We start from the raw sequence: 22,951 nt of genomic DNA, 5'->3' as shown, positions 1-22,951 counted from the left end.
TTCAGCAGTTTTTCCAGTTTCCTTCACAGATGATGGTGCTGTTGCATCTTCCTTGATGAGATATGTCAATCTCATCACCTGAATAAGTTGCAACATCTGTGTCCTCCATATCAAGTAGTTCGTTGGCTTAAGTTTGATGGAACATGAGGCAATAGGGTGGTGCAGTGATGAAGTTGAGAGGGTATTAGTCGTAGGTGTGTTTGGAGCCATTGAGAGTGGATAGAGAAAGGACAGTTTCAAGGTTTTACAACTTAAGCAGCGAGAAAAGTTCTAATGCTCTGATACCATGTAGAAATCTCAAGCTACTCAGAGGGAATACTTTGTTATTATTGATCAGAATAGTCGAGTACATGTGCTCCATTTATAGGAGTGAAGATACATGGAGACCTTAGCCTACTACACTTAAAATACATGAGTTATATTCTAATACAAACAATACTACCTAAGCCTTATCATGGCACAACTAGATACATACAAGAATTTGAGTACAACTACAACTCAAGTAGCCGGATAACAAACACTAATGTATATCTTTGTGTATATCCGGTATATCCCTGTATATCAGGATGTATATCCTGTATATCAGGATCCTTATCTTCAACAGTCATCACGAGGGAAAATCGGACTATCAGAAAAGTTGCATTATATGTTGATCACCAGAGTGTCTATATCTTATTGACTAAACAATTAACCTTGAGGATCAACAAGTTAAAGTGAAAATGCATATTATTTAACCATAATTAAGTGTTAAAAAGTGTATATACAAGACATATTTCTTATATTTATTGATTTTGTGTAAACACCCGATGCAGATAATTTTTTACCATCAAACCAGTGACCTATACTTCACAACATAGACGCAGCCCACACTGCATTTTTGCATGTAAAATTAAAGGGAAAAATTGCTCAATGAACACTGAAGGAAATTTAAAAAAAAAATATTTTTTGGAGGAAATGGTATAGAATAGCCACTTACAATTTGAAACTAAGAAAATAATTTTATCAATTTTAAAGGAGATTATGTAGAAATATGAAGTTCTCTAAAGTTTGAAAGAGCAAAATAATCCAAAAGCCTAAAGAAAAGGAATGGACTGGCCCACTTGATTTTCGGCTCAAAGAAGAGGAGATAAAAGAGAGTGGATAAGATGAATTGTTCTCTTCTGCTGGCCCAACTAGAGGTCCAAGAGCAAACTCGGAGAATTTGAGCTTGACTCGTCCCGCCATATTCAAAACTTCAGACGTACGCGATTGAAGTTTTTTTGCCTTCAGCAACTCAATCTTTAGATATGTGCGACTGAACTTTTGTCTTTTATTTTTCTCTTATTCAATAGTACCTCTAACATTTTCTTAATTAAAATAAAATGCCAAACTTCTAATCTCTAGCACTTTCACAAGTTCATCAAAATTGTACCTTTAGATTCTAAAAAAATTCCATGTGTTTGAGCTAGCTTCCTACAATTTCTACTAACCTTGGAAAAACATTGTGCATTCTAGTATTTTTTTTTTTTTACTTCTTATTTTAGTCATGCAAAGCAACTAACTGCTTGATCATAAGTTGAGCTTAAATGGAATATATAGTTATAATTCACATAGCTGATCTCAACTTGTTTGCACTGAAGCGTAGTAGTTGTAACCAACTACCTGGTCATGATGATCAAGTCTACTTCACGAACACGAGGAGAAATAATGTTTTATAATTTTTACTTCGGTTTCATGGCAGTGGAATATCATCATCTGGGATAAAAAGAACTGTGAGATAAGTTGGCAATCGAAGCAGAATTGCCTTCTTCAAGCGAGTACTTCTTCCAGGGGTCATGAAGTTCCATGATTTTCTCATCTACAAATGGCGGATTAGTAGGTGGCGGCAACTCTTGTTTCTCGACAAACATCTGTAATACCTTAGACATGGACGGCCGTAACGTTGGGATCTTTTGAGTGCACAAAAGACCAACATGTAGAACTCTTGCGACCTCATTTTTCACATTGGTGGTATGGTAGTTATGCAACATGAGATTCGGATCAAACAGTTCCTCCATTATCCCGTGTTGAAAGTGCTCCCACACCTGCTAATTTCATCCAATATAGTTAAGATCAATGAGCAAAAAAAATTTCAAGATTGAAAAATTTTGATCAAGAAAATAGTGATTGATCAGTTATTACAATGGAAACTAAGCTGACTGTATATTCAGCATTTTTGCTCTTGTTATTTTGTCTTCCAGTAACAATCTCTAGTAGAAGAACTCCAAAGCTGTAAACGTCTGCTTTTTCTGTTAATCGGCCATGTGCAAAGTATTCTGGAGCCATATATCCTCTGCATAAAAAGGGTAAATCATCCATTATTGGACTATATTAGTCTTTCCGTTTTTGTGTACTTTTACACGGAAAATTAGAAGAGGAAACGAAGAAATACTAACAAGGTGCCAGCGATGGCAGTGATGCTTAGATGGCTCTTGTCTTCTTGGAATGACCTGGCCAACCCGAAATCAGCAATCTTTGCTCGGAGCCTCACGTCCAACAGGATATTGCTTGCTTTTATGTCTCTGTGAATTATTCGAGTCTTTGTGTTCTCGTGGAGGTATACCAAACCTTCTGTAGTCCCTATAATTATCTCCAATCTTTTCTCCCAGTTTAGAGCTTTACCTTTGACAGGGTCTGTCAAATTTTAAGGTTAGAATCAAGATATGTGACAAAGTCATTGTGGTGGTTAATGGTTATGTGAAAACACATCATTTATAGCTTGTTTAGCGAAACTTACAAAATCTACTTATTTTGAAAAGTACTTTTGAAGTAAGCCCTACACTTCGTGCTTGTACTTATCCCCGTTAGTTATTTTTATTATTAATAGAACGTTGCTAGACCCACTGTCTGGTGGTATAAATTCGCCAAAAAATTGTTGTGTTTCACTAATGAATTTGAAAATCACTTTTGCCAAAATTAGAGCAACAATTTGTTCTTGGCCAACATGTTCCAAAAGTGCTTCCGGAGAAAACTACTTTTTCAGCTTTTGCTACTACTCGAAATCACTTAAATTTTGCCTAAAAGCTTGGCTATACACCTCAACTCTAAAAAATAAGCACCTTTGGCTTCCCACAAGTTTGGCCAAACAAACTATTAGTATAATGCAAAGTCAGTTACTTACCGAAAATGAAGCGATCGAGACTCTGGTTCGGGAGGAACTCATATACAAGAAGACTATCCGGTCCTGAGCAGTTGCATCCCAATAATCGTACCAAATTCTTGTGCTCGACGCTACTGATTATGTTAACCTCGTTATAAAACTCTGCAGCTCTGTGTTTGTTGTTGGAGAACAGCCTTTTGACAGCGATTTCTCTCCCATCTGCCAAAACACCCTGCAGCAAATCTCGCCTTGGACTTAGTTTAACGTGAACACTTGTAGTATTGCATTACTATATGGACAATCGACGAACCAACGTATGAATTATACTATATTCAGCCATTATGTACCTTATAAACCGTGCCAAATCCACCTTGCCCGAGCTTGTCGGCCTCATTAAATGACCCTGTGGCTTTGTCAAGTGTCGAATACTTGAAGTTCAAGATGTTGTCATGAAGGATCTTCACTAATTTCTCCGCGTCATTTGAACCTGAAAAGCTCAAATATTTCAGGAAAAGCACAAGTGGACGATCATAATGCCTCGAGTTAATTATTTAAAATTGTTTTCAGTACAGTTGTGTGCAGAGGATCGCACGCAATATGCTCGGCTAAAACGTTGGTATTTTATGTTTTTACTGAACCGATTTTAGCATAAAGGGCCAACTATATATTCATCATTGATATCCTAATGAATTTTATCACTAATTTTGGCACAAAAGGATTTATGAGTTGATTTCTCGGATGGTCACTCAACGAATGTTAATTATCTCAGAAAGTCACCAGGGCGGCTCAAGAAAGTTTGTGGCCTAAGCCAAACTTTAACGAAAGGCCCCAAATTCTTTTTGAAAACTTCATGTATATTTTTTATTTGAGGTCCACCTTTTGAGATGAGTTTTAGTAGAATTGTAGAATAATAGAACATAATTCAAGAGCTTAAATAACTTGATATCACGATATAAAAATTGCTTCAATATAGTTATTACAATGCTTGAAGCCTCAGAAAACATGCAAAAGAAATGCGCAGTATTTCTGTTCAACAACTTTGTTTTTTATTTTTTATTCTTTTTTTTAGTAAATACCACTCTTATATAGGTTAAGCTTAACCGAGACATGAACTTGGATAAATTAAGAAAGGCAGGGAGTAGAAAAATCAATTGCAACACACATATCTGATGAGAAAAGTTAAAAGGGGAACTTAAAACTCTTAGGCGAACTAAGAATGGAAGTTTAAGAGTTAATTTTCCATTCTTTTATAAAAGAATTACTTTCCATTTTAAAGCACTCAATATTTCTTAAAAAAAAAATTAACCTACTCTTTTTTTAACCTATAGGTCTGCTATTACCAAAATTAGGGCCCCCCAAAAATTTGTGGCCCAAAGCAATTGCTTTATCTGCTTGGCCTATGTGCCGGCCCTAAAAGTCACGTTTCTGCAACATGCAAGTCATTACCTAAATGTAATTCCTTGGACTTAGATGTTGCAGAAAAGTGATTATTATTAGTTGAGTGACCATAGGAGTAATGAACTCAAGGATTTACCTTTCCTCTTCTTCTGGATTTGTTTGTTGTTCCAAACATAAATACCAATGACAAGACCTACTCCCAAAATGACCGCAGAACTAACAACAACAATGACAATGACTACAGCTTTTCCTGCAATATGATCATTTGCAAGTAAAAACAACCATGTATCATTAGAATTGCTTTTTCCAGTCGATAAATAACAGGCAAACCAGGACGAAAGAAGAGTAAAGGTTACCTACTGATGACGAGCCTCCACTGGTAGAAACAACATTGAGAAAATTTGTATCAGAATACCTCATGAAGCATCCGGTATATAGAGCTCTACCTTCTGACAAAGGTAAGCATCCCAGCATTGAGGCAGATGCGTTTTGCAGACATGCTGCGCAGGAATTTGTGCTTAGCGACTTCCAGCAATCAGCGAGAACATAAGCTGTCTCTTTGGAATGTCCGGGCACTGACACTTGAGCACCCGCGTAGCCATTATTACTCCGTGCGTTTGCAACTGCTTGCTGAATGGCTAGCCTAGCATTCTGTTGGAACAATGAACCCTTTGTGGTCCTGTTTCCGCATACACGCCTGTCCTCTGGACCTAAATACTGGTCATAGAACGTGTAATTCTCCATTCGCATAAAACAGCCATCAAGATAAATTCGCCCTCCGTTAAAAGGGAAGCACTCGGGCAGAACAGCTCGCGCTTCAGCGTAGCATATGATGCAGTCGGGTAAAGAAAGATCACCATAACATTGGCCAAGTCCATAGTTAGTATCTGGTCCAGTGCCAGTAAATGCTACTCCATACCCTCTAGTACCCATTTGTTGACTTATAGTTTCCATTGTATCAACAAAATTTGTGACGGAAACCGTGGTTTCATTTCCACATATATTCTGGACTATCTGAGATCTTGGTTCAGCCACTGATGTATCTAGTAGAAGTAGGATCAACACAATAACAAAGTAACTACATAAAATTGAAGGGGTTGCTCTGTCCATTTTGCCAGATGAGTTGTACAACATAGAAAACAATGTAAAATGATTAATTGAGGTACTATTAGAATGAGAAAAAGTAGAAAGATCACATGAGTAAAAGCTTAGAAAGATATTAATTTGAGAATTATGAATACAACTTTCCAATTGAAAAGTAACTTACACGAAGAGAAACAAGAAGCAAAGACAATTCATAAGGTTAGAGGTGTTTGAATGTAGGCAGCTATAGCAAAAGAGGAAGAGGCTTACACTTCATTTATTTGCACTTAATGAAGATTTGAATTTTAATTATTTAAATTCCACTCATTAAGTGCATGTTTCAAGGTTTAAATCTTAATAATTTAGATAACAGTTATTAAGTGCTTTCTTTTTTATTTTACCACCACTTAATGAGTCTGAAAGAATCTGAATGATTAAAACCTACAACAAAGTTTTAATATTATTAGAATGTTATCCATTCAAGAATTTCTGAAAAGATGACATTTCCACAATTCAATCCACTTTTAACGGCTAATCGTTGTCATCTTGTTTTCCACCATTATTAATTATCACCTCCCACAATCACCATCCTCAGCCACAACGATCATCCCCCTCAATTACCACAATCAATCGTCATCCACCATTAGCCATCATTTACAATCATCACCACCAACTGCCATTACCACAATAACCATCGATCACTGCTGACAATCACCGCCATCAACCGTCTGTATGTATCACCAATCACTGCTATGGGTCACCCCCATTAGCTAGCATTACCACCTACCACATTTAACAGTAGCCACCACCAACTTGATTTTGACATGCTCTTCTGAGCCGAGGGTCTATCGGAAACAACCTCTTTATCTTCACACGGTAGGTATAAGGCTACGTATAGCCCACATTTCCCAAACCCATTTGTAGGATTATACTAGATATATTATTGTTGTTGGTGTACCACCAACTACCACCATCAACCACCGTCATTGTTAACCTCTCTGGTGGCCACTATCATTACTAGTTACTACCCACACCACCACCACCCTCCTCCACAATCGGCACCCATAACTACCACCGTGAGTCATCATCACCATCAACCACCATATAATTTTCTAAGAATATTTTGATATAGTATTAGATTAATCAGTGTTTTATCTAAATTTTATGTCTATGATTTATGAATGTCTAAATATATACAAGTCTTATACATTCAACTGTTGAGCAAACAAACAGTCTTAAATATTTAGTATTCAAATTTTAATACAACATCTTAATATTCAGAAATGTATTCAGATTCAGACGTTTTAATCTTAATCTTAATAAAAACCATGGGCCTTGGTCAACTTAGTTGAATGGCATACACCTCACGACCCTAAACTTGACACCATTAATTTAGTGCACACTCAAACTATTCTTGGTCCTAATTATCCCCCTATACTTGGCGATTCGTTAGCCTTCACACCCTACATGACCTTACCCAATGAGGTGTAATGCACTCACTACCACGTGGGTATTTTTTGTCCACGTGACATTTTTAATAATGAGTTTTTTCTACCTTTTTAAATTCATTAATTTTTTTGGATCACTATTTTGGGCTAAATTTATACAAAAATATGTTTGAAACTCCATTAATTAAACTTAAAAAATTATTTGACTAATGTAATAGACTTTCAACCCAGTTTCTTTTTACTAGATTACAAATTAATGTTTATCAATAGGTTTACATGTAATTATATAATAAGTGTAAGTTGAGTCCAATAGTTTTGGCTCAAATCATGTATATTTATTAAGATATCTATTAAATATGTACAAACACTAAACTTCGAATCCAGTAATTATAAAATAAAAAAATAAAAAATAAAAGAATCCAGTAAGTCACACGACCAATAGCGGAATCAGAATGAATCAAAATTTTCACTAAGGGGTTCAAAATTTGAAGAAGTAATTATACGAAGAAGACAAGGAATTCAACCTCCACTATATGTAAATAAAGAGTTCGACTATCAAACAGACTTTATTTTTAAGGCTTAGAATTTGTGACCTCTTATTAAGCATTAAGGAGTATTGACCGCCCACCACAACCATATTATCTTTTGTTCATATTACATATAGTCTTATCAAAGTTCTTTGTAAACTAAAACAGAACAAAAAAAAAAATGAAAAACAAATTGGATAATCGTCCTATGCTGAATCTAAGACATAATGAAAACATAAGAGAACACTCACAAAGTCCTTCTGAGCACTGATCAGCTGCTGTCAAAGTTATAGAAACAGAGGGATGAGGCAGAAAGAAAGGGAAGAAAATGAAGGAATAAAAAGAAAGTACTATACATTTTTTGCTGAATGAATCAAACTGGAAATGATAAGAGTGATTTTTATTAGTAATAAGTTTGTGAGAAAAGTCTTTTTCTTTTTAATATTCCACCCGGTGTCCAGAATTTCTATTGGGGTCCGATTAAATTCGAATTCGTGTCGGGGAGTTCTACAGTGGAATTTAAACATTTCCTAACAAAGACAACGACACTGTAGTCTGTACCCATTTAGGATCAAAACCTAAATTTTTGACTAAGAATGAAGAAGTACTTACTACTTCATTGCAATTTTTATTATTATTATTATTATTATTATTATTATTATTATTATTTATTTGTGAGAGAAGTCAACAAGAGGAAATAATTGTGGAAGCATTTGTTGACAGGATTGTTTGTGTGAATTTTCAAACGAAAGGCTGCTATGCTGTGAAGACTTTCAAAAAACGCGCCTCTTTTAACAGAAACTTCCTCTATTAACATACTGGTGCGCCCCCTTTTTTATTGTTAGGTTTAAATATGAAAAATCTTACTACCTGTGTCCAATTTATGTGATATTCTTTGCTACTCCAGATTCAAAGTGCAAGAACGTTGAACAATATTTTAAGATGTATTTTTTCACCAAATTGATATGAAAAAATTTGTAACCTATAGTAATTTTTATGTAGTTTTCAAATCCAAATTTTAATATGAAATAATTGAGTTAATATAATCCAAGTTAGTTTCAAAGTTAGTCAAATTGACTCTCGAAATTGGCCGGACTTAGGTGATGTGTATACGTCAATCCAACAAGTTTGACCAATTAGAAGCAGCCACATGGTTGATATTCGTCATTGTTTCTCTTTAAGGACCCTAATCAAATTGGCCGATTTAGGGGCAAGTGCAAACATAGCCGATTGGAGGACTGCTATTCAATTTCAGACATTCAGGTCTAAGATCAGCTGTATAAATAGGAAACCATCATAATACACTCACACAACTTTTCACTCATGCATCTTCAACACTCTTATGGTATAAAAGCCTCTTAACACTCAAACGAGTTAGTCGATACCCTTCATCTCAATGGATAAAGATGTGTTTTGCATGAAGAAAATATAAACGCGTTGCTAAAAATTCATTTATGATGATTGCTTAACTTGAGTTATTGAAAGTTTTCAAGACCTTATCCCCCTTCCATGTAGTATTAACGAAATCCTATTCCATTAAAGATTCAATCTTTCTTCAATGAGCATGTTAAACTGATAGAGGCGTGTTTGATATGAAGGAAAATATTTGTTTGACAAAAAAATCATTGGTGATGTTTGCTTAACTTGAGTTATTGAAAGTTTTCAAGACCTTATCCCCCTTCCATGTAGTATTAACGGAATCCTATTCCATTAAAGATTCAATCTTTCTTCAATGAGCATGTTAAACTGATAAAGGCGTGTTTGATATGAAGGAAAATATTTGTTTGACAAAAAAATCATTGGTGATGTTTGCTTAACTTAACTATTGAATTGTTTAGTTCAACTTCCATGTAGTGTTATTGGAATTCTATTCCATTAAATCTTCAATTTCTTTCTTGAATGAGCATGCTGAACTGACAAAGGTGTGTTTGGTTGGACCGAAAAAATATCTTTTTGAGTAAAAATTCATTTGTGATGTATGCATTAACCAGAATTGTTGAAATGTTTTAAAAAATCATTTGTGATGTATGCATTAACCAGAATTGTTGAAATGTTTTGTTAAAGGCCAAAATATGGAAAATTATCTTCAATGAAAAAACAGTTTTGACAGAAAAATCCTCCACCAAATACACCTTCATGAGTAGTACTAGGTCATATATACAAGTGTGATAGTTACACATGTAGTTTTGTCAAACTGCTGAGATGAATTGGGTTAAGCGCTATTGGTAAATATTAAGCAAGTTCAAAACTCTGCTGCAGCAAACAAAACTGACGGTAGTCTCAATTTTGAACTACTTTGTGCATTTGGGATCTAAAAGGTTTTTCAGTTTTTCTTCTCAAGCGTTGAGTACAAGTTATCTGAGCATTTGCTTTCTACAGTTTTGTTTTATACTGCATATAGTATAATACTATAATGCAAAAAAATATAAGATTTACACAAAAATAAGTACAATCAAATCTCTCTATAAAGGTATCATTTGTCCAAATACTTTTTGGCTGTTATAGCGAAATGTTGTTATAAAGAATAGATGACATAACACAACATGAAAAAATTGGTTCCAAAGAAAACTTGGCTGTTATAGTGAAATATTGTTATAGAAAAGTCGATTGCACTACAATCATAGAACTTGTAGGTAGCTCACAAAACTTGGCTAGAGCCACAGATGGAGATGGCGGTCTTCATCATCCGTGAAGTTTGAAGGTGACAGGAGTTGAATCAGGAATAGAAAGTGTATATATAATTCCAGCATGTGTATATAAATTGTATCAGTCTTGTATAGAAAATGTACCATACGTATAAAACAATGTATAATAGAAACCGTATCATTGTGGTATATAATATGTATGTATATGTAAAAAAAATATCATATCATTATTGCATAGTATGTGTATAATAAATGTATAATTAACGTATAATTTATGTAAAATAAATGTGTGATTTATTCCAGCATATGTATATAAAATGTATAATTCTTGTATATAAAGTGTATATATAATCCAACATATGTATATATGATGTAGCAGCCTGGGCTGTTGGGCCGGTCAGCCTTGACATTATTTTGGGCCGACCGACCATTTTTTGGGATTATTTTGGGCCAAGCGGACTCCTGAGGGTATTAGGCCCAAATATTGACCAAATGTGACATTACTTTGGGCCATTGGACACATAGTGTCCTTTTCCCTTAATTATTTGTAATAACTTTTCACATTCTGCTCATTATTCTCGGCCTTCAGGTATGTAAACTTAGTTTCCGCGATTCACAAATATTAATTTGGATTATTTGGCAGGATAAGTGCACAAAAATTAAGTTGGCTATTAATTTGGAATCCAATTAAATATAAATAATGGCTAAATAGCTGTTGCTTTAACAAAATACAACGTACTCCAATAATCTGACATTAACTTTGCTATTGGTTTCCTGTTAAATATCTGATTCCTAAACGTTTCACTTATCCAAATGTCATTTGATTGAAAGTAAATTTGTTATGGATTTTTTATTAAACTTTAATTTTACCTTTAGTTTGCGTACGTTAATGCCAAGGGAATAATGCATGCTGAATGGGTAAAAATGTCCAACATGTTAAGGGTATTAATGTTATTTTTGTAATTCAACCTTTAAATTTGTTGCTTCCCATTTTTGATATGATATGATATGATACTCCCTCCAGATCAGAAAGAGTGCCCACTTAATCGTTTTTTCTTGAGTGAAAAAGAGTGTTCACTTAACCGTTTTTCCTTGAGTCAAAAAGAGTGTCCCCACTTAGTAAATCAAGGAAGAAACCTTATCTTTTCAGATTTGTCCCTACTAAGTGTTACAAATTCCGATGCCTATTTAATTGGGGGCAGTTTAATCAAATTATTTATTTTTATCTAAAAATTAATATTTTCTTAAAGGGGGTGCAAATGACTAAGTGGACATTTTTTTTAATTTGAAGGGAGTATGATTTAATAAATGTATTGCGTCACTTAAATATGGTTAATTTTACACATTCCCAAAGCAACGGTTGGACTTCCAAAAATATGGTAATAAATATGGTAATGCAGAATTCACTTTATTATAAGTTACTATCTCCATCAAATAGAGTATTCACTTAACCATTAGCACATTCCTTGAAAAAATGTTAACTCCTAATAATAATAAATAATTTGACTAAACTATCCCTAATTAAATAGGTGTTGAAATTTAATCACTTAACACTTAATAAGTATAATTTTAAAAAAATAAAACTAATTATTTATTAATTTGATAAGTATACATTCTTTTTTAATAATTAAAAAAAAGGGATAAGTGTAACTTTTTCTGTCTTCGTACTGGTGCAATGTTCGGAAGCTTCACGATGAAAAAACATTTCATCCAGTGTATCTTGATCTTTGAAGATTACATTCTGTACTGAAAGACCTGGATATAATGATATGTTCACATGATCTGTGATCATGAAAAGACATTTGCAGAAGCGATGCAGATATCCTGTTTCACTGTGTTTTTACTTTAAGAATTCAATCTCTACAGGCATCATGGTATACTAAGACTTCTCTATCACGACACCTGCATATAACAATATGTTCGTATAATAGCCAATATTTTTTAAAATCGAATTTTTATGTTATATTTTACTTCTCTATAATAACATTTCACCTATGACAGCAACAATTAACTTTATAACAGTACGTTGTTTGTAAAAATTACTCCCGTGTAATAGCTATCTTCTTTTTTTGATAATATAATAATTAACCATCTTTAAAAAAATAAAATATTTGATCATTTAATACACTATTACAACAACAACAAAAAAAATTATATGAATGATTTTTCTTCGTTATACAAAGTGTGATTAAGATTAGAATTTGGCAATTAAAAATAAAAATTAAATTTTATGCATCTTTTTTACCAATAACAGCTAAATATTATTTAAATAAAAATACTATTATAGATATATAACAACCATTCTCTTTTTTGAACCCAATGGTGATGTTATAGAGAGGTTTAGCTGTATCAAGTTTAGTGGTGTTATAGTATATTAATATCAACACATTAAAGGCCAAAGAAAAAAAAACAACATCCTGTTTGATAGTATGCCCGCAATTCATCAAGTATATTGTACCATTTCAAGCAAAAAAGCATAATGATAAAGACATTGCCAAATTAGGCGTCTGTTGACATCATTATCATTCTAGTGTTGTTTGAAAAGACGATATATACACACTACATGGTGATACGCTAATGACAAACATCATATTAGCATTACAACATTTATTTGTAAGAAGTATGTATAGGAAATTACTAAGTTAGATTTCATCTTAAGTTTTTGTTTCGTTTCAATCCTTACACGCTGTCTTATCTTCAAAGACATCCTGGAAGTTTTTAATACCACATAACTAAAAAGGTCGCACAGTCTTTTAGAACAGATCAAAGAAACCAACTCAGGTTCTCTAGAAAAAGTATAAATTAAATTATCTAATAATACAAAACACGTCGTTTTCAAAGGCATATAAGCAACTCTTTGTTGATGTCAGAGATAGTTCTGTTGCTATGACTGTCACATACATTTCCACTGGTTCGCATTATGGAGCATGTAGAGCATAACCTTCTCAGGTTTTCTGACACCATCACCTAAGCAAGATCATACCTGCAAGATGTTATTGGTCATTTAGTTTTAGAACGTAATTTCCAACAAAAGGGAATTTGTAAAATGAATCAATGTGTATCAACAACAAACCACCAACCATTCCAAACACAAACTGTGAGCCTAAAATATGGTATGTTTGATAATACATGCATAAAGAAGTCTCCGTAAATGTAAGTATTTTCATTGATGAATATAAAGGCAATTTCTGCCTGTAAACAACATTTTGACAAATAGATATAGTCAGGATAGGATAATTTATAAGTAAATAATCATGGTTCACTTTCAACAACTTTTCTACCTGTAAACAACATTTTGACAAATAAAAATAGTCAGTATAGGACAATTTATAAGTATAGAATCATGGTCCACTTTCAAGAACTTTTCACTTGCCTAATCTCCTAATCCAATACAATGCCCTGTTAAAAGAAATAGAAGCACTTGCACTTTGCACAATCTATTTACAAAAACACTTCATTTTAAGAGGGCAACCAGGTGCACAAACATCATTAAATTGCCTCATCTCCTGATCCCAATACAATGCTCTGTTAGAAGAAATCGAAGCACTGGCACTTCACAATCTATTTACAAAAGTACTTCATTTTAAGAGAGCAAACAAGATGCACAAAAGCACTTCATTTTAAGAGAGCAACCAAGATGCACAAACATCATTGAAAAATGTATAGAAAGCTTTATTTAGTGTGCTGGCGTCAATATTATCTAGAAATTTTCGGAAAAGCCCAAGTGAAGAAAAAAAATGTTGCACAATATATAACAAAATCAGAGTTTCTCAAAAAAAAAAAAAAAAAAAAAAAAAAAAAAAAAAACAAAAACTGATTGAGGCTTATGCAAGTGTCGAAAGTATTGTTCTCTTTAGATGCACCAGAAAAAGCAATTATGTATTAGCTTGCCCCGCTACCCTTCACACACAAAGATAAACTCAAATTGTTAATCTAATCTAATCTAGTAATAATAACAACCTTACCATCTTTATCCAGTGTTGTCAAAGGCACGCTTAAAGCGCGCTTAATCCCTGAAGCGAGGCTCAACAACATGTTGAGCGCTTCGCCTCGCTTTATGTGCGCTTCGTGTCATCATCAAGGCTCTAAGACATACTTTTCTTTGCCAATGAGCCTCTTTTGAAGAGATGACGCAAGATAACTGATATTTCACGTTATCGTAATTCTTTTACAATTTCTTTGTCTATATATTTGTTATTCATGCTTATTATTATTAGTCTTGGACTAAATATACATATATTTGTATTTTTGCGCCATTGCGCCTTTTTTCGTTAAAGCCCACACTTTATTTGCGCTTTGCCCTTAAAGCCCCAGCTGACCTTAGAGCTTTTTTGCGCTTTTCGCTCTTGATAACACTGTCTTTATCTTGGAGAGCTTATTAAGAGCACTGCCGGTGCAACACGGAGAAGGGCAAGCCAAGCCTTCAGATCCTTAAACCACCATGGCTGCTCTCAGAATATGAGACGATATATACAAAGTGACCCATTATTCTCATATTTGTTGTAGTCTGGTAAATGTACTTGCGTCCTTTGTCAGCAGATTTTTAAATGGTGAATTTAGTTTTACAATATTTTTGGTTACAAATGCTAAACGTCCAGTATATCTTGTTTGAAGCTCGACGAATATGAACTTAGTAGCAGCCTAACCAGTTACCAAGCTCAACAGTAAAACCAACTACAAAAAACAACTGTGATACCATGTACTAATCCAGCCCTCTAATTCAGATGAAAGGGAAAAGAGTAAGGTCTATTAAACAAAAGCATAGACCAAGATAATGTATAAATTATTTTTTAGCCAACTGCTATAAGAAAAATACACATAAGACGAAACATACCCAAAATTTCTTGAATAGCAAGGAGTTAAGAGAGTCAAGGTCATCTTCAATTATATAACCCTTGAACCAGCTAAATCAGCTATTAGCCAAGTATTGCTTCGTTGGTTCCTTGAGCTACATTTGATCAAGGTATCTACAAAAATTTCAAGGGGAATTCATTAAGAATTGCTTTGTCAAATTAATATACAGATTAAGTACAAAAGAAGCCACACTTCAGCCATGATATTTAAGCCAATATGTTCCATGTTGGATTCGCTCCCGACAGTAATACGATGATAAATTCATGGAATAAAGTATCCAATCTGAGGACAAATTGAGAAAAATATGTTTGAGGACCAACCATTGCAGAGACGATATCCACAAAGCATGTTATCAACCTCCCACAAAGGAGAACTATCATTTATGAAGTACTTGAAAGTAAGAGCAGATATAAATGTAGAGAACACAGTGGATCTAAACATCACAGGTTCATTGATTGCATAAGTTATGGACCACCATTAGTAAACACACAACATACATATTGATATGAGGCACAAATATTCAACCAAAAGAACATGAACTATTAGAATCTATCACACAGAATTAATCTACAAAGATTAATAGATAAAGCTAAGAAGAGCAAGAGAAAGGTGCAAATAGAGGAGCAAACTGTGATTTGTCAACAAATTTAACATGTACAACCTTCTGAATTGAAAATGTAAAATGAGCATCTGACAATCATACATCATGTCAAAGATCAAAATTTATTAAAGAAGATCTTTCTTTCCAGCTTTAAAGGACACATAAATTAGTTCCACATAGTAGATATAATTCCAAAATACATAATTTGTCTTTAGATTTAATTTAAATTAATGCCAAGAAGCAGCTCATGTTGAACATGAGCTCCTTCTTGGATCAAAGAACAATATTTAGAGCATCACATGCTATGATTTGAAAAGAGGTAAAAGTTATTGCAATAACACAAACACTAAATGAACTTATTCAATTGCAAGGTAAAACTAATATCTAAATGTAAGTACATAGGTTCCAAGTCAGAGAAGATTTTATTTCTATTATCACAAATCTAGTTTACAACATTTTAGTAGTGAAATCAATATTAGCTGAAAAAAATTAACAAAATTTAAAATACACATATAAAGTACTCAAAAAGTACCTTTTTAAATAAAAAAAAGGTGTTTCACATCCTGCGAATAGAGAATTAGGAACAAACGGATTGGCGTCTAACTATCCACTCCTCATCTAGGCCACCTTGATTTTCATCAGTTTGCCTCTATAAGTCCAATTGTTTCTTATTTTGAGTTAGCTCTTAAAATTAGAACAAATGACCTTGTGCTGGTTCTTGGTAAAGGTAAAATAACTCACGCTTGCCAACTAAAATCCCTCAAAGCAGGAATACTTACATCTTAGCCAGAAACACAGTAACTCCAGAGATGGTAGGCAGTTAAGGGATAATCAACTGCTGAAATCCCACTATTGTTGATCACCCATTCAAAAGCAGGGTCCGTAAATCCAACTTTACAGCTATATAACCGATAAGTTCTTATTTAGAGAGGCTAATAACTTCACCTGCGACTATTGCATCTATAATCTTAAAAGAGTTGTGCCTAAGAAACATACACAAACTATTATTTTTTCAATTAAAACCTATGAAGTGCATTATTACCTTGATCTTGGGTCCAGGCTCAGCACGGGCTTCGCTGGACTAACTCAAATCCCAAATCAGTTGAGATTGATTATACCATTCTTCAGCTTCCATTCCACTCTATTCAGATATATTTCATTCCAACACTAAACAATTTGCCTTACTTAACATTAAAATAACATTCTTGACAAACACATAGACTCAAATAGAAAAGCAAAGGTCAAAAAGCCATACCATGGACTGTAAGAACATACACAAACTATTATTTTTTCAATTAAAACCTATGAAGTGCATTATTACCTTGATCTTGGGTCCGGGCTCAGCACGGGCTTCGCTGGACTAACTCAAATCCCAAATCAGTTGAGATTGATTATACCATTCTTCAGCTTCCATTCCACTCTATTCAGATATATTTCATTCCAACACTAAACAATTTGCCTTACTTAACATTAAAATAACATTCTTGACAAACACATAGACTCAAATAGAAAAGCAAAGGTCAAAAAGCCATACCATGGACTGTAAGAAACATACACAAACTATTATTTTTTCAATTAAAACCTATGAAGTGCATTATTACCTTGATCTTGGGTCCGGGCTCAGCACGGGCTTCGCTGGACTAACTCAAATCCCAAATCAGTTGAGATTGATTATACCATTCTTCAGCTTCCATTCCACTCTATTCAGATATATTTCATTCCAACACTAAACAATTTGCCTTACTTAACATTAAAATAACATTCTTGACAAACACATAGACTCAAATAGAAAAGCAAAGGTCAAAAAGCCATACCATGGACTGTATACCATCAGGCCAACTACCAAACCTCCATTTCTGCACAATCAATTTCCCTTCTTGCAACTGCACATTACCCTGTAACCGATCCATCAAATATACTAAACACACCTCCCACTTCCTTACTTATCCTAGCATTACTCTGTGTAAATCCCTTCCATATATTCTCATCCATTAATATCTCAAACAAGTCTTTAGCCCTACAACTAAATTTCTCCGTCATCGTTATCGTCTTAAACCCTTCCTTTTTCTTCTCCTTTTTCACCTTCTCCTCCTCCTTCACCGGAGTCAACGCCGGAGAACCAACATCTCCGGCGTTGACTACTATTTTCACCACTTTTGATATAGCATTAAAACAAAAGGCTTTCCTTTAACAATAAATGCATCCTTTAATCTCTTCCCAATTTGCCCTTCATCTTTAATCGTAACCCTAATTTCCGGATCTTCATCAACATTTTCATCCTCTATATAAGGTAATTCAACATTCCCTTCAAATTTCAAACCACCTTCATTTACAATCTCACCGTCCCAAGATAGAATTAAGTTTAATTCATAACCATCATCTCGAGGTGAAACTTCAAAAAATCATACATGTACAATGATTTAGCACCAGGTGAAACTTCTATGTAACCAAATTTAAGAAAGTGAAATAGTAACAATAACCAGGGGATGATATACTTGCATAGCCTACAAGACCTGTTGCAACGAGTAAGTTTTTGTTCATGAAAAATAATAATCAAGACAAGAAAAATAGCGATATAAAATAATATTTATTTTAAAGATTTGTGCGGGGGTTACGATTTCTATAAAATCTTAAATAAAAAAATGTAATTCTCGGATTCTTCTCCTCATCACCGTCAATCAAGGGCTTTGTTGGAGGTATGGAGACTTGCGACTCACCACTTAGAGACAAAGACTTCTTTGTATGTGGAAGACTTGCGGATCACCCTTGAAGCTGAAGCTTCTTTATGTATTTTTCTTGATACTTTTTAGTTTTATGAAGACCTCTATTTATAGTTGCAGGAGAGAATTAGGGTATGTATATGATTGGTTGAATCATGTTATTTGAATACTTAATGGCATTTGATTGGTTCTTCTATTAACTTGGCATGTTGCGTCACTTACGCACGTGACACGATTTTATTGGTCTTTGACTTGACTTGGCGCGCTACGTCATTTGACAATTGGCATGAACCTTAGGCTAATGAAGCGGGCTCATGTGCAACAAGATAGACTAGCCTAATTGAATTGTTCTGTCAATTAAATCCATATATGTTGGACTTAAGAGATGGATCTGATTATATAACCTATAATATTTATTTGAACCAATACATTTCGAATTTTGAATATGATTCAAATTAATTTTTGAATGTAAGTCAGATTAAATTTCAGTGCCTACACCTATGTTATAGATCATGTGTCAATTACAGGAACAATATCAACAACTTAAGTTGATATCTGAACAATATCAACAGGCTAATTTCAGATCTGATTTGATCTTATTTTGTAAAGATCTTATCTGATTTTGTTGATTGTAATTTGTTAGAATTAGGAATGTATCTCTGTAGTCTAATATCCTTCTTTTGCCTTAACTGTAATCTGAGGAAAATGAACTCTAATATAAGCTCATTAAGGTGATGTGTACACGTCAATCAAACAAGTTTCACCAATTGGAAGTATCCACGTGGTTGTTATTTGTCATTGTTTCTCTTTAAGGACCCTAGAATTAGTTGTACACGTTAATCCAACAAGTTTGATCAATTGGAGGCATCCACGTGGTTGCTATTCGTCATTGTTTTTCTTTAAGGACCCTAATCAAATTTTCGGGAATTAGGTGATGTGTACACGTCAATCCAACAAATTTGGCCAATTGGAAGCTTTTAACGTACTTTTTACACGGTTGTTATTTTATAGTACTGTTTAATATACTAGTCTCTGGGTGCATGCGTTGCACGTGTATCCCATATCAATTTTACATAATATATATATATATATATATGATTTTGTTCATATAATAAGAAATTACAATATCCAAAAAGTTAACATATTACATATTCTTAATACTTTTTATCAATGAAGTCATAAGTCCTGCTGTTTCCCTACTCCATCGTTGTTATCATTTTAGTTAAAATTTTGTGCATATACATTCTAGCTTTTATTTGAAATATAATTAGAAATTACAATATCCAAAAAGTTAACATATTACATATTCTTAATACTTTTTATCAATGAAGTCATAAGTCCTGCTGTTTCCCTACTCCATCTTTGTTATCATTTTATTTAAAATTTTGTGCATATATATTCTAACTTTTAATTGAAATATAATTAGAAATTACAATATCCAAAAAGTTAACATATTACATATTCTTAATACGTTTTATCAATGAAGTCATAAGTCCTGCTGTTTCCCTACTCCATCTTTGTTATAATTTTCAATGATAACATTATCAATTACAAATTAATTCTGAACAATGGACGCCGTCACTAATTTTATTTTTTCAAGTACGTGTCACCTAAAATTTTTTCAAATAATTATTCGATACTATCACGCCTTTCTTATTGTCGCATGCAACTATTAAAATATTTTTCTCCAACAATAATGATTTAGTAGCATAAATAATTTAGAATTATTATGTGGATTATGAAAAATGTATAGTACACAAAAAGCTAGCATCCTTGCACACATATTCATTCATGCTCTAAAACTTTATTTAGTTGAATTTTATTTATATATATCCGAGTGTAGTTATCTATTGATTAAACAAAGTCAAGTACCATATAAATAAAAATTATTTATCCCTCAATAAAGTAGATAAATATGTCAGAATTACTAGCTAAATATGTCAGAATTACTACACTATAGGTAATAAGCAAAAATTGTACTTCTCTCTTAATTAAAGCCAACTAAAAAGAAATAAAACAGAACTTTTCTAGAAGAAAGCTAACTAACAATAGAATGAATAAACTTACCTATCTCTTTGTTGTGTATTAATTATGTGACAAAGGAATTTTCAACTGGTAATTCTTTCTTTGGACACTGTTTATAAAGTGAAGGACAAAATATTACTAACAGTTTTTATGAGCAAAACAAAATAAAGCTGAAGAATAACATTAAAAAATAAATAAAAATGATAATCTGCCTAACATCAATTTTGATTTCTTTGTTTATTAATCTTAATCTTGGTGATTTTTGAATTGTAAAACTATCTGAAATGTAAGTCAAGCTTAACAATAAACTCAAACTTTTCTGCTATCTAGCATTGCAATGTAAAATCCAGAACTTAAACATTAGCTATTACCTGAGCTTACAATTCCAAAACCCAACTAAGATTTATATAAACAGGAGATATAGATAACACAAAAATGCTTAACCAATGGCTAATACATATGATTAATCAGAAGATGTGAAAGGCATAGAGACTTTGATAGTAGCAGTGCGTCCACCAAACAATATATGGCGAGACGTGGTTGTCTATCAGTTCTCTCAGATAGTACAGTAGGTAAATAACACAAGATTTTACCATGAAAAACTCCTTGCTCAAGGGATTAAAAAGCACAACCTACCTCATAGGATTTCACTTCACTACACTGAACAACTTCAAATTACAACCTCTTGCAATCTAGGAATTTAACTCACATAAATCCCTCACCCTTACAATACACCTATTGTCAGCTACAACTCTTGACTACCCTTAGCCAAGCACACAATCACGTTTGACTAACTCTAGCCAAGGGTACCACCCAATAGATTGAATAGGTAGACTGCCTAACAACTACTGAGAATTTAAGCTACCTACAACAGCTTCTTGAAAGAAGAATAGGTTTACAATTTAAAGTACAAATGACCAAAGACTCACAACCACCTAAAGATGTCACGACTCGACTAGGGGCCATGACGGGTATCCAGAGCTGATTACCGAGCACTACTCATTCTACAAGTCTTCATACTTATCCTGCATTCATTTATTACACTCACACTTCTAGTCATAGGGAAAACCATTTTCATTCCCAAGAACATATCTAATTTCATATACATAAGCCCTTCGGCTATCACAATAACATATATATATATATATCATTGAGGAAAATCATGAGACCATACTACCCACACATACGTATCTACGAGCCTCTACTAGAGTATTAGAAATAAGGACGGGACAGGACCTCGTGCCCAAACATGTACACAAAACAATATCTCAAAATAGCACCTCTGGAGTAATGGTGTATATGCTGCCCGTCTTAGCAGTGTCTGCTCGGCCATATAGGCGCGGTGTAAAATCATCATCATGTACTCATCATAATGCATGTATAGGAACTCAAAGACAACTATACTTTATCGGGGTGACATAAGGTCGTGAACCCCCGATTCCATTATGGAGTTTCATAAGCATTCTGCCTCACCTTGAAGGAATTAGCATATAAGGTGAGTGTAGCACAATAAACAACATCAAAGAATCGTAATTAGGATCATTAGCTTTGTAGAAACATCATATCATGGGCCTTAGAATCTTTAGAATTAGACTCATCATCATCATTATCATACTCGTAACGTATCTCTTATCTTATCTCATGTGAAGCTCTTTATCAATATCTACTCATAGTTTTCGGGATGTAAGAAAGTCATAAAGAGATAGGTAAAATCATGTCATAAGAATCATACCTTAGAAAGAAGGGACTATCCTTACATACCTTTTCATTTAGCTACCCTATCTCTTGAACGTTCCCCTCCAATATTCACGTCTCTACCTTCAAAAAAGTTCATATTAATATTAGATAATCGATAACATACGCATACTTGAACTAAAGCTAGAGAAAATTGGGCAGCATTTCCTTTGTTTATATAATTTTCTCCATATCGTATATCAACTCCCAAACGTCAATAATAATATTCATAATATCGTAAGCAACAATCTTCATTCGCCCTACATTACCCCCATCTCCCAATTTCACTTCTAATCATCCATAACCATGGTCATAATACACTATTACATTCATTCCTATATAATGTTTCTCCCATGTTCTTAATATGATTTATAACATAATTATAATCACAACACATCAAGAATCATGATTCATTCTAAGCTATTACTCAAAAATGTCACTATTATTGTATTTGTAACCCATTTTCCATTTCCTTCCATAATCCAAGTCTTTCAACCTCTCGATACTTTAAACAACATGAAATGATCATAAACCTTACCTTTGATAGTATGAGAATGAGCTTTGGGTGTAAATACTTCACTTGAGCAAAACCCTAGTTCCACTTCCAAAGAGATTTCTTGTCTTGGAGGAACCCTAGTGAGCTTCTTGCACTTGATTCTGTTGGTTTGATGAAATTGATCCTTAATTTCTCTTGGTTTCTTGTAGATGAAGTGTGGAGAGGGTTCTAGAGGATTCTTGAGGTGTGGAGTGAAAAATGAAACGAAATAAATAAGGTTGGGGTCCCTTATATCAACTTAA

General features: G+C 33.6%; 1 protein-coding gene and 1 pseudogene across 3 annotated transcripts; both read right to left on the bottom strand.

Annotated features, from left to right (window-relative positions):
* Positions 1-1,561: 1,561 nt before the first annotated feature.
* Positions 1,562-8,048, bottom strand: LOC132625663 (cysteine-rich receptor-like protein kinase 2). 3 transcript variants are annotated; one of them, XM_060340278.1, is made up of 8 exons: positions 7,826-8,048; positions 4,873-5,618; positions 4,653-4,766; positions 3,466-3,605; positions 3,140-3,350; positions 2,415-2,652; positions 2,161-2,311; positions 1,562-2,063 (listed from the first exon to the last, which is right to left on the bottom strand). In XM_060340278.1, exons 2-8 carry the CDS (start codon positions 5,468-5,470, stop codon positions 1,731-1,733), a joined length of 1,785 nt encoding a protein of 594 aa, XP_060196261.1. In that variant the 5' UTR covers positions 5,471-5,618; positions 7,826-8,048; the 3' UTR covers positions 1,562-1,730. The 3 variants fall into 3 exon arrangements, with proteins under 3 accessions (XP_060196261.1, XP_060196263.1, XP_060196257.1); XM_060340280.1 differs by having other exon boundaries at positions 4,873-5,559; XM_060340274.1 differs by lacking the exon at positions 7,826-8,048 and having other exon boundaries at positions 4,873-7,808.
* Positions 8,049-12,844: 4,796 nt separating this feature from the next.
* LOC132625656 (uncharacterized) lies at positions 12,845-18,076 on the bottom strand (annotated as a pseudogene).
* Positions 18,077-22,951: the final 4,875 nt, after the last annotated feature.

The sequence above is a fragment of the Lycium barbarum genome, chromosome 2 (assembly GCF_019175385.1).
Source record: "Lycium barbarum isolate Lr01 chromosome 2, ASM1917538v2, whole genome shotgun sequence".
NCBI classification, from domain to species: Eukaryota; Viridiplantae; Streptophyta; class Magnoliopsida; order Solanales; family Solanaceae; genus Lycium; species Lycium barbarum.
This window is presented reverse-complemented; position numbering and strand designations above follow the sequence as displayed.